The sequence below is a fragment of the Rhinopithecus bieti genome, unplaced genomic scaffold (assembly GCF_001698545.2).
Source record: "Rhinopithecus bieti isolate Rb0 unplaced genomic scaffold, ASM169854v2 scaffold_73, whole genome shotgun sequence".
Lineage (NCBI taxonomy): Eukaryota > Metazoa > Chordata > Mammalia > Primates > Cercopithecidae > Rhinopithecus > Rhinopithecus bieti.
In genome coordinates this window covers 135,970-149,320 of record NW_016803103.1, presented here as the reverse complement: position 1 = coordinate 149,320, position 13,351 = coordinate 135,970, and the positions used below count along the sequence as shown (strand labels likewise).

At 39.1% G+C, this 13,351-nt stretch overlaps 1 protein-coding gene across 1 annotated transcript in view; it reads left to right on the top strand.

Moving 5' to 3' along the window:
• Nucleotides 1–12,711, top strand: part of STK3 (serine/threonine kinase 3) — a 267,782-nt gene extending 255,071 nt beyond the window's left edge. Inside the window, exon 8 of the mRNA XM_017892571.1 lies at nt 11,339–12,711. Coding sequence (XP_017748060.1) covers nt 11,339–11,497 — 159 coding nt within the window. The 3' untranslated portion in view covers nt 11,498–12,711. The remainder of the gene's footprint in view (nt 1–11,338) is intronic.
• The last annotated feature ends 640 nt before the right edge of the window (nt 12,712–13,351 follow it).

Below are 13,351 nucleotides of genomic sequence, written 5' to 3'. Positions count from 1 at the left end.
TGCAGAAGATAGAATATTGCTGAACAGCAAGTGTACCTGTCTGATTCTTTCTTTGGAAGCTTCCTCTCAGGGGTGTACTCCACCATGTGAGGTGTGGGGTGTCGGTCTACCCCTAGTGGGGGATGTCTCCCAGTTAGGCTACTCAGGGATCAGGGACCCACTTGAGCAGGCAGTCTGTCCGTTCTCAGATCTCAGCCTCCATGTTGGGAGATCCACTGCTCTCTTCAAAGCTGTCAGACAGAGTCGTTTGCGTCTGCAGAGGTTTCTGTTGCTTTTTGTTGTTGTTGTTGTTGTTGTTTAGCTGTGCTCTGTCCCCTGAGGTGGAGTCTACAGAGACAGGCAGGCCTGCTTGAGCTGCTGTGAGCTCCACCCAGTTCGAGCTTCCCAGCAGCTTTGTTTACCTACTTAAGCCTCAGCAATGGCAGGCGCCCGTCCCCCAGCCTTGCTGCTGCCTTGCCGTTAGATCACAAACTGCTGTGCTAGCAATGAGGGAGGCTTCGTGGGCGTGGGACCCTCCCAGCCATGTGTGGGCTATAATCTCCTGGTGTGCCCGTTTGCTAAGACCCTTGGTAAAGCACAGTATTGGGGTGGGAGTTACCCGATTTTCCAGGTGTTGTGTGTCTCAGTTCCACTGGCTAGGAAAAGGGATTTCCTTCCCCCTTGCGCTTCCCAGGTGAGGCGATGCCTCGCCCTGCTTCAGCTCCCGCTGGTCGGGCTGCAACAGCTGACCAGCACCGATTGTCCGGCACTCCCTAGTGAGATGAACCCAGTACCTCAGTTGAAAATGCAGAAATCACCTGTCTCCTGTGTCGCTCGCGCTGGGAGCTGGAGACTGGAGCTGTTCCTATTCGGCCATCTTGCCCCACCCTGGTTCTATTTTATTATTAACCTAAAAACTGAATTTTATTAAAGAGAACTAGCCTTAAACACACTAAAGCCATTTCCAGATCAGTTATTCCTTTTTATACATTTGTTCGGTAAATGTATAGTAAAACTTACAATGTATGAATATTTTAAAATTATTACGTTTACTGAGTTGACTGACCCCATTATAAACTCTGAGAAGCATGAATCAGATTTGTTACTCCAACACTGAATTGATTTTGGAACTAGTAAACCAGTGTATAGCTGTGGTAATACAGCTACTTTGTGTTTTAAGTATTATAGAAAGATGGCAAGTGACATTTCTTTCCTATATATAAAAAAAAAGTAACAGATTTACCACAAACTCTGATCCATAAACATAATTCTGAGGTGATTTTCCTTCCTTTTCATAAAGATTTTCAGGAAACCTGATTTTAATGAAGGAAACTTTTGTCAAAATATACTGATATTAGGAAGTTCAACTTTTTCTTCTAATATCCTTATTAGCTCAAAAAACTTTTAATTTGGATTCGCATTTTAACAGGATAAAATCTCACCCCAATTCAGCAGGAAGCAGTTAGAGTGGTCGTCAGCCAGCCTCCCCAACAGCACTTAGGTTTTCCTGTTGAGAGGGGGCACTGAGAGACAGGACTAGCTGGATTTCCTAGGCCGACTAAGAATCCCTAAGCCTAGATGGGAAGGTGACCGCTTCTACTTTTAAACATGGGCCTTGCAACTTAGATCACACTCAACCAATCAGATAGTAAAGAGAGCTCACTAAAATGCTAATTAGGCAAAAACAGAAGGTAAAGAAATAGCCAATCATCTATTGCCTGAGAGCACAACAGGAGGGACAATGATCGGGATATAAACCCAGGCATTCAAGCCAGCAATGGCAACCCCCTTTGGGTCCCCTCCCTTTGTATGGGAGCTCTGTTTTCACTCTATTTCACTCTATTAGATCTTGCAACTGCAAAATAAAATAAAATGAAAGGATAAAAACTATGATAGTACAGGGTCATTTAAATCACTGTGAGTCTCTTTAGCTGGTTTGTGAATCTTTTTACTACTAAGGCATTGAGCAGTTGCAGCACTGTTTTTCGAGAGATTGAAAAGGCCGCTTCTGTCACATTTTCTTTCCAAAAGCATTTTCATGCCTATGGGAGGCTTGATAGCTAGAGAAACACCAAGTGTTAAATACGTGTTATTAGGGCTTAATCAAAGCCAGAAGTTTGTCTATAAATCATGCCTACTATCTAAAAGTGAAAATTTTGCCACACAACCTCACCTTTTTTTTGTCTATATGACACCATAATTTAGAGCTACTTAGAAACCTACTGATATTACTGTTCTATTAACAAAATGAGAAGAGTCTCTGACCACAAATGCTTAGTGTGAGTGTTATTTTCTGTTGGACACTATCTGAAAGATAGTAAGATCAGGGAGAAAACCTTCTTTCCCTGGATAACCTACTCCTCATCAAGGGTTTCAGTTACAGCTTAAATGCTGATACTTCCCTAAGTCTGTATCTTTTGCTTGGATCTCTCTCCTCACCTCCAAACCCTGAATTACAATCCATATCTGATGTCTCCACCTTGGTGCCTTGTTCATAGCTCAAACTCACCAGTACTAAAATTAATTTCATTAACTGCCCTACCTTATTAATAGTATCGATCTCTACCCCATTACCGAAGCTTGAAGTCAGAATCATCCTTAACCCTTCCTATTTTCTGACCCTTTATAATCAGTCACTCAACAAAAACAACCCTACCAATTCTACTTTCAAAGATCTCAAATCCTTCTCTTCTTAATCTCCACTTCCATTGTCTTGGTCCAAGCCTAACCTTCTCACTAGATTGTTGTGGTAACCTACTAATGGATCTTCTTGCCTCCATTTTTTTCTCCCATGGCAATCCATTTCCTATACCTGCTACTGGAGATATTTTTCTAAAGTTCATATGTGATCACATCACCATTTATGCTCAAAATGACTTAGCATTTCTTTCTTGTCACAGAAGTTTGCAGCAACACACATAAGGCCCACAGCAACCTGGCCTTGCTCTCTTTTTCCTGACTCATCTTCTATTCATCTTCCTGCATGAATCCTTCTCTAATCCCAGCAGTCTGCTAGATATCTCTAAAGATGCCAGACAGTCGTGTACCATATATGTTTTTACTCATGCTGTTTTCCTTCTCTATCCTGTTTCCCATTTTATCATCTTACTCATCCTTCAGTGAGTTAGCTGTGTATGGGCCTGTCTTGCTAGCTAGATTGCAATCTCATTGTGGGAGGTAGAGTGTTTTACTCATCTCTGAACCTACTATGCTTGGTCTGTAGAAAAATCTCAATAAATATGTCAGTGAGTACTTTGAAGTTCTCTGACAGCCCACCTGAAGACCTAGCTATATATGTAGCTTATGCAGAAGTCAGATTTCCTCTAAACTCAACCTTATACAACCACAAAACTGAAATCAGATAGTTGTAAAATAAATACAAAACTAGAAACAGGTTTAATGAGCTTCAGCACTAAGGCCATGCTCTGTCTTTCCTCAGACAGCTTCAGGATTTCACTCACAACCTATTCTTATTTGGGGTAATGCCTTATGAGGTTGTTTAATTGCTTTTCTGGTTCCCAGTAGATGAACATACTTGCTATAGAGATAGGAAGGGTATATGTTCAATGATGGCCATGAAGAGGAGCTGACAGAAAAGCCAAAAAAGGAGTGAGAAATTTAATATGTAACACAGATTATTAATAAAAGTAGTGATAACTCATTATCAAGGAAAGACCGTCTCCTTATGTCCTCTGCTTAGAAAGAAGGCAGTATATTCTGTGGAACACTTTATAAAGATTTTCTGTTCAAAAAAATTGACAGTGTTCACTTCAGCAGCACATGTACTAAAATTGGAATGAAAAACTGAAGATTAGCATGGCCCCTGTGCAAGGCTCACATGCACATTTGTGAAGCATTCTATATATTTCTACCCAAATTAGAATGAACCAGAAAAACAATTCTGGCAATATGACAAAGCAGGGTTCTATAACACCCCTGAAAAGATCACACTAGCTGTCCAGTAATTGATCTAAACCAAGATGAAATCTTTGAAATACCTTTTTATGAACAATTCAAAGGTGGATTATTAAGGTACCAAAGGAGATAACAAGAGAAAGGTGAAAACAACATAAAGAAGTTTGAAAACTATTCAGGATGTGAATGAAAATTTTCTAAAGAGATATAGATATTTTAAAGAAAAACTAATCAGAGCTTCCAGAGTCAAAAGACACATTTAAAGAATTACAAAATGCAGTGGAAAGTTTTAACAATAGGCAAAGTAGAAGAAAGAATTTCAGAGCTCAACGACAAGGCTTTCAAATTAACCCAATCAAACAAAAATAAAGAAAAAAGAAAAGAAATGAACAAAGTATCCAAGAAATATGGGATTATGTAAAATGGCCAAACCTAAGAATCATTGGTGTTCCTGAGGGAGAAGAGAAAGCAAAAAGTCTGGAAAACTTACTTGAGGAAATAATTGAGGAAAACTTCCCTGGCCTTGCTAGAGATGTAGATATTCAAATATAAGAAGCTCAAATAACTCCTAGGAACTATATGATCCAGCAATTCCACTGCTAGGTGTGTATCCAAAAGAAAAGAAATCAGTATATCAAAGAGAGAACTGCATCCTGTGTTTGTTGCAGCACTATTTATAATAGCTAAAATTTGGAAGCAACCTAAGTGTCCATCAAAATATGAATGGATAAAGAAAATGTGGTACATATACACATTGGAGTACTATTCAGTCATAATAATGAGATCCAGTCATTTGCAACAACTTAGGTGGAACTGATGATCACTATGTTAAGTGAAATAAACCAGGCATAGACAAACATTGCATGTTCTCATTTATTAAGTGTTTTAATCTAAAAATCAAAACAATTGAACTCATGGACATAGAGAGTAGAAGAATGGTTACCAGAGGCTAGGAAGGGTAGTTGGGTGGTGGGGCAAGGAAGGCAGTGACGGGGAGGTAAGGATGGTTAATGAGTATTAAAAAAAATAGAAGGCCGAGGCAGGCAGATCACGTGAGGTCAGGAGTTTGAGACCAGTCTGGGCAACATGGTACAACCCCATCTCTACTAAAAATATAAAAGTTAGCCAGATGTGGTGGCACATGCCCATAATCCCAGCTGCTTGGGAGGCTGAGGCACAAGAATTGCTTGAACCCAGGAGGCAGAGGTTGCATGAGCCAGGATCATACCACTGCACTCCAGTTTGCATGACAGAGTAAGACTCTGTCAAAAAAAAAAAAAAAGAAAGAATGAATGAATAAGACCTACTATTTGATAGCACAACAGGGTTACTATAGTTAATAATAACTAATTGTACATTTTAAAATAATTTGAAGAGTGTTACTAGATTGTATTCGAAGGATAAATGCTTGAGGGGATGGATACCCCATTCTCAATGATGTGCTTCTTTCACATTGCATGTCAGTATCAAAACATTTCAGGTACCCCATATGTACCTACTATGCACCCACAGAAAAAGTTTTTTAATTAAAAAAGAACTTCTAGGAGATTCTTTGCAAAAAGGACATCACCAAGAGCAGTGAGACAAAACGTTAGGTAACCTGTAAAGGAAAACCTATCAGACTAACAGCAGACTTCTCAGCACAAACCTTACAAGCCAGAAGGGACTGGGGTCCTATTTTTAACCTCCTTAAACAGAAAACTGTTAACTAAGAATTTTGTATTGAGCAAAACTGTTTCATAAATGAAGGAGAAATAAATTCTTTTTCAGACAAGCAAATGCTGAGAGAATTTGTCACTACCAGAGCATCCCTACAAGAAATGCTAAAAGGGGTTCTAAATCATGAAACAAAAGGTAGATAATGCACCAGAATAGAACTTCTTGAAAGCATAAAACTCACAAGGCCTGTAAAACAATAACACAACGAAGAAAACAGAGTATCTGGAAAACAACCAATGTGATGACTGGAACAGTAACTCACATTTCAATATTAATGTTGAATGTAAATGATCTAAATGCTCCACTTAAAAGATACAGGTTGGCAGAATTGATAAAAAATTACAAACCACATATCTGCTGTCTTTAAGAGACTTACCTAACACATAAGGATTTGTATAGACTCAAAGGGGTGGAAAAAGTTATTCTATGCAAATGGAAGCTAAAAGTGAGCAGGAGTAGCTATTCTTGTATCAGATAAAACAGAATTTAAAGCAACAACAGTAAAAAAAAGATGAAGAAGGACATTATATAATGATAAAAGGATCAATCCAACAAGAAGATATTGTCCTAAATAAATATGCACCTCACTCTTGAGCTCTGAGATTCATAAAACAATTGCTGTTAAATCTAAGAAAAGAGATAGGTGCAACCCAGTGGTAGTGGGGGAATTCACCACTCCACTGGCAGCACTAGACAGATCATCGAGGCAGAAAGTCATTGAAGACAGGACTTAAACTGCACTCTAGAACAAATGGACATAACAAATATTTACAGAGCATTCTACCCAAGAATTGCAGAATATACATTCTTCTCATCCAACATGAAACATTCTCCAAGATAAACCATATGATAGGCCTAAAACAAGTCTCAATATGTTTTTAAAAATCAAGTTGTTTCATAGTTCTGCATGGCTGGGGAGGCCTCAGGAAACTTATAATCATGGCGGATGGTGAAGGTGAACCAAGCTTGGACCTTCTCACATGGTGGCAGGAGAGAGCAGAGAGCAAAGGGGAAAGAGCCCCTTGTAAAACCATCAGGTCTTGTGGGAACTCACTATCATGAGAACAGCATGGAGGAAACTGCCCCCATGATCCAATCACCTCCCACCAGGTCTCTCTGTAGACACATGGGGATTATAAACCAAGATTATGGAGATTACACTTCAAGATGAGATTTGGGTGGGGACACAGCCAAACCATATCATTCTGTCCCTGGTTCCTCCCAAATCTCATCCTCACATTTCAAAATACAATCATGCCTTTTCAACAGTCCCCCAGTGTGTTAACTCATTCCAGCATTAACCCAAAAGTCGAAGTCCAAAGTCTAATCTGAGACAAGGCAAATCCCTTCCACCTAGGAGCCTGTAAAATCAAAAGCAAGTTAGTTACGTCCAAGATACAGTGGGGGTACAGGCATTGGATAAATGCTCTTTTTCCAAATGGGAGAAATTGGCCAAAACAAAGGGGCTACAGGCCCCAGGCAAATCTGAAACCCAGCAGGGTAGCCATTAAATTTTAAAGTTCCAAAATGATTTCCTTTGACTCCATGTTCACATCTGGGTCATACTGATGCAAGAGGTGGGCTCCCATGGTCTTGGGCATCACTACCCCTATGGTTTCGCAGGTTACAGCCCTCCTCTCAGCAGCTTTCACAAACTGACGTTGAGTGTCTGCAGCTTTTCCAGGCATCTGGTGCAAGCTGTGGATGGATCTACCATTCTGTGGTCTGGAGGAGAGTGGGTCTCTTCTCACAGCTCCACTAGGGAGCACCCCAGTGGGGACTCTTTATGAGGGCTCCAATCCCACATTTCCCTTCTGCACTGCCCTACCAGAGGTTCTCCATGAGGGCCCTACTCCTGCAGCAAACTTCTGACTGGACATCCAGGCATTTCCATTACATCCTCTGAAGTCTAGGTAGAGGTTCCCAAACCTCAGTTCTTGACTTCTCTGCACTCGCAGGCCCAACACCACATGGAAGCCACCAAGGCATGAGCTGAAGCCATGGCCCGAACTGTACCTTGGCCCCTTTTAGCCATGACTGGAACTGAAATGGCTGGGATGCAGGGTGCCATGTCTTAAGGCTGCACAGAGTAGCAGGGCCCCTGGGCCTGGCCCATCAAACTATTTTTCCTTCTAGGCCTCCAGGCCTGTGATGAAAGGGGCTGCTGGCAAGATCTCTGACATGCCCTGGAGACATTTTCCCCATTGTCTCGGCTCCTCATTACTCATGCAGATTTCTGCTGCAGGCTTGAATTTCTCCCCCAGAAAATGGGTTTTTCTTTTCTATCACATCATCAGGCTGCAAATTTTCCAAACTTCTGTGCTCTGCTTCCCTTTTAAATGTAAGTTCCAATTTCAAACCATCTATTTGTGAATCCATAAAACTGAATGCTCTTAAGAGCACCCATGTCACATCTTGAACACTTTGCTGCTTAGAAATTTATTCCACCAGATACCCTATCATCTCTTTCAAGTTCAAAGTTTCACAGATCTCTAGGGTGGCGGCAAAATGCCACCAGTCCCTTTGCTAAAGCATAGCAAGAGTGACCTTTGCTCCAGTTCCCAATGAGCTTCTCATGTTCATCTGAGATCACTTCAGCCAGGGCTTCATTGTCCACATCACTAACAGCATTTTGGCCAAAACCATTCAACAAATGTCTAGGAAGTTCCAAACTTTCCCACATCTTCTTATCTTCTTTTGAGCCCTCCAAACTATTCCAACCTCTGCCCATTACCCAGTTCCAAAGTCACTTCCACATTTCCAAGTATCTTTATATCAGTGCCCCACTACCTCAGTGCCAGTTAACTGTGTTAGTTCATTTTCACACTGCTATAAAGAAACACCCAAGACTGGGTAATTTATAAAGGAAAGAGGTGTATTGACTCACAGTTCCATGTGGCTGGGGAGGACTCAGGAAATTTACAATCATGGTAGAAGGTGAAGGTGAATGTGAAGCAAGCCTGGACCTTCTCATGTGGTGGCAGGGGTGAGCAGAGTGAGAGTGAAGAAGGAAGGGCCCCTTATAAAACCATCACATATTGTGAGAACTCACTCACTATCACCAGAACAGCATGGGGGAAACTGCCCCCATGATCCAGTCACCTCCCACCAGGTGTCTCCCTAGATACATGGGGATTATGAGGATTATAATTCATGATGAGATTTGGGTGGGGACACAGCCACACCATATCAGTAAAGTCTTAGGTTACAAAATCAGTGTGCACAAATCAGTGCACTACTGTACACAAACAGTGATCAAGCTGAGACTCAAACCAAGAACTCAACCTCTTTTACAATAGCTGTAAAATAATTAATAATAATAAATTACTTAGGAATATACTTAGCCAAGAAGATAAAAGATCCCTACAGGGAGAACTACAAAACACTGTTGAAAGAAATCATACATGACACAAATGGAAATAAATCTGCTGCTCATGGATTGGAAGAATCAATATTATGAAAAAGACCTTACTGCCCAAAGCAGTCTACAGATTCAGTCCTTCTATCAAAATACCAACATCATTTTTCACAAAATTAGAAAAAATCCTAAAAGTCATATAGAACCAAAAAAGAGCATATGTACATACATATGTGTGTGCACATGTGTGCTTGCATGTGTGTGTATGTGTATGTGATACTGAGACAAAGTTTTATCACTTAAAGGACTAAGATTTAGGTATTTCATTAATTTACTTACATGAACACCTAATTCCTTAATAATGTTAGATAATGGTTCTCTAATATCACAGACCTGTTTTTCACAAATTTTGCGTATTGAAAATATAAAATCTGTTAAAGGAAGAAAATTTTTCTTCTAAGTAGCTTCTTTCTCTGAGTTCATTCTATTACTGCAATACAATATTTATAAACTTATTGGCAGTTTGCCCCAGTAAAAGTAGTACAAGATATTTACAGGAATAACTTAAATCAGAATTGAAGTAATGATAATTGTTTGCTTTATATAATATGTTAGTTCTTCTAATCTTAGAGTAACCCACTCCTTTGGGTCATGTATTCTTATTTGTGTTTATCTATCTACCTTTATGTCATGTTATTTGCAGTATAGTAGGATAGTTTCTTGGTGTATGTACAGTCTCTGAAGTCTAAATATGTTTTGGAATATCTAGGGACATGAAACTCATGCATAAAAATCAATTATAAAATAGTACATGATTTAGAATCAAATACTAAATTGTGTTGTTTAAATTATGAGTGTTACATAGAAATTTAGAAATGGGAAAGATTAACATCGGCTGAAATAGAGATGATATTGAAGAACACACAAGTGGAATTGGATCCTACGTAGACATAGTTGGGTGTGTCTTTCTTGGGAAATGTGGTTGTGTGGTATACATTGGCCTTTCAATGTGGCCATTACTGATGTGTACAGTTCAAAGTTTGGAGTTTCCCTGTTTGTCTTATTCTGTATCCCCGCAGCAATTTGAACAGCACCGAGCATGTAACAGATGCATGATCACTACTTGAATTAAAAGTCAATGAAGAAAGTGTATAATAATACATATTATATATAAATGTATCTTTTATAGCATAATATTAAAAGCTAGGTTCTTTCATGACATATGACTACAAAGTAACAGGGCTGATTATTAATATACATACCAGAACTTCTTATGTACTGAAGTGAGTGGCGTTCACCTTCAAAGTCATCATCATGGAAGCCTGCATACTCTTCTCCATAACACTGTCATTTCTCAAAATATTTTTGGAACTCCTTTTTTGAATTTTCTTCAGAGAGTCTGTGACTCATTCTTTTCAGTATCCTCAGAGTCTTTTTCAGCTAAGAGTGAATTTGGTTTTTGAAAGCAGAAGTCACGATAGGGCCAGGGATGGCAAGTAAAAGGATCTGCTGGGACATGCTACTTTGGATGACTATAAGTAATGAGTATTTTTCTTCCTTGACTCATAAAATAACCAAAGACAGTTATCTTTTTAAAACAAAAAGTAAGTTGCAAGTTTTATTTTAAAACCAAGCCTTAGCTGGGTGCAGTGGCACATCCCAGCTACTGAGGAGGTCGAGGGAGGAGGATCTCTTGAGCCCAGAAGCTTGAGGCTAGCCTGGGCAACATGGTCTCAAAAAAATAAATAAATAAGAAGAAGAAGAAGGAGGAGAAGGAGAAACAAAATCTGGATTACTCTTCCATAACTGTCCTACTCCAGAATTGATCATGGCTTCCTACTTTTGGGGCCCCACCAGGCCTATTCAGCCTTACTTCCCACCACCTACCACAGTCATCTTCTTTATTAAGCATTTGGTAAAATGGAGGATAGAATGGTTAATTTAACCTTTATTCAGTCTTGTCATGTTCTTGGGTGATCTCTGCAAGTGTTCATAATTATTGTAGCACTCAGTAGCTGGCAAAGATGTAAGAAGTTAGAGTGAATACACCTGGAACGTATTCTGAAAATCTGTTTGTTGGCAGTGGTGGATTTGTCTTTGTACCTTTTACAAATTCCATCAGCATATTTTCTCATTTGCCCTTTACTAAAGGCAGATGATCCAATTGTTTCATTGCAGAATACTTGAGGTTCTTGCAAGATATGACCTCTGGGTTCTTCAAGGAAGAAATTCCTGTTTTAACTGTTGAACCATACTTCAAAGATGATGTAAAGAATTTGCTGAAATATTTATGTTAAAACTCATTAGACATTAATGTGTTGTGGATAATTTCACTATATTGATATCTTTGTCTGTTTCTATATCTAGTTGAAAAATCTAAGTTTAGAAGAACTGCAGATGCGGTTAAAAGCACTGGACCCTATGATGGAACGGGAGATAGAAGAACTTCGTCAGAGATACACTGCGAAAAGACAGCCCATTCTGGATGCGATGGATGCAAAAAAAAGAAGGCAGCAAAACTTTTGAGTCCAATTTCCTCTCTGTTTTTAACTATTCTGGAGACCAAGAAACCACTAGGAATTGAAGGAATATTTGTATATTTTTAATCCTAAGATTTTGCCCTACAATTAGTCAGAGGTCAAAAACTGACAATGGTACATGCCCAGGTAAATTCCCAAAAGGCAGAATTGACAGTTGTATCTGCTGTGCATTCAGTCTCAGATGAGGAGAACAAAAGAAATGTATTCTCTTGTTCTGTCAGCTGCATATCAGCAATAAAACTGTGTTTTGAAATGGAGGCTGCGTTTAGAGACCTTGAAAATCCAAAGCTATTGTTTAATTGTGCAGCACTGAAGGGCTTTATGTTACAATATTCTTTATTCCTATCTAGTATACTAGTCTATTTATTGTATCCCCTTAGGTAAACTTATTTATTTATGCTATTTTGCTTTGTTTTGTTTTTTAAGGACAAGATCAGGATAGCTTTGGTGAAGGTAGGGTCATATTAATATGATGATAATGTGCAACCAAATTATACTTTCTGCAGGGAGCTATGGGGTACATTCCTTGATTTCCAGGATAGTTTTCCAATAGGAAAGTAGTAATGGCAATAGTTCTCAAATGGGCTAGGCCTTTTTTATATCGAAGCAATAATTCCATTTTACCCTTTGAAATTTTGTTTAATTTTTTGATTTTGATGTTTGGTACAAATAGAACTATATATATTTAGGTAAAATAGATCTATCGTGTTTAAAACCAAAGAAATCAGTGGAATCCTTGCACAAAAAAAATATGATAAATATTTTTTAAAAAAATATAAATGTAACTTGTTAATATTGTTTTATGTTTTATGTGTAGATTTAATAGCTGAACTGATTCAAACTGTAATAAGCTCATCAATTTCATTTCTATGAAAATGTGCTCTATTGTCACAGGATGTTTCTGTTGATTTTATTCATTTCCTGGGAATTGGTAAACATCATGTGCCTGATGATAACCCAGTAGCAAAAACATTTGTACTGAGTGGTACAAGCCTTGGGGACTGGAAAAAAAAAAAAAAAAAAAAGATTAAAACCATTAAAAGAAATTCATTTTACGCCGAATGAACATTTGTATGATTGCATTGGGACCAGTCATTTCCTAAGCTACATATGGCCATCTTGACAGTGTTTTTTCTTTTGTGTGTTTAATTATTATATGTAAATCATAAAGACAAATAAATTTCACTGTGCCACCCAGCACATTTCGTTTCTGTATCTTTGTTAAAACTCATGACCTGGACTCTACGTTTTCCAAGCAAGGGACGTATATTAGTTAGGACAGGCTAGATTATGCAGTGCTGACAACCCTCACCCTTCAGCGGCTTCACATGATACAGGTTATTCCTCACTCTTGCTCCAGGCCCACCCCAGGTTGGCAGGGCGCCCTGCTCCTGTCATCCACACCCAGCGACCCGCTGACAGGGCCTCAACCATCTGAGATATCTGTGGTCACCACAATAAGGAGAAGGGGAGCTGGAGAGTTTCATACTAGCTCCAGCCAGCAGTGACACATGTCTGGTTGGCCACAACCCAGTATTCAGAATTAGTCACATGGCCACTCCTAACTTCGAGGGAGTCAGGAAGAGTAGCATCACCACATAGCTGGAGGGGAGAGAACAGGAAAAGCTGATGAGTTCACTAATGTCTGTCACAGAAGGTGTATTGTCTCTGGAAAGCTTCCATTCCTTTTTTAAAATGATATTTGTACCCTAGGTAATGCCTCAAAGTGTCATTTGTCTCTACCCTGTGGAGCCCTTACAAATAATAAATTGTATAATTGGATACAAATTATAAGATTATAAAAAGTGATAAGTATGAAACATATAAAGATTATTTAAAA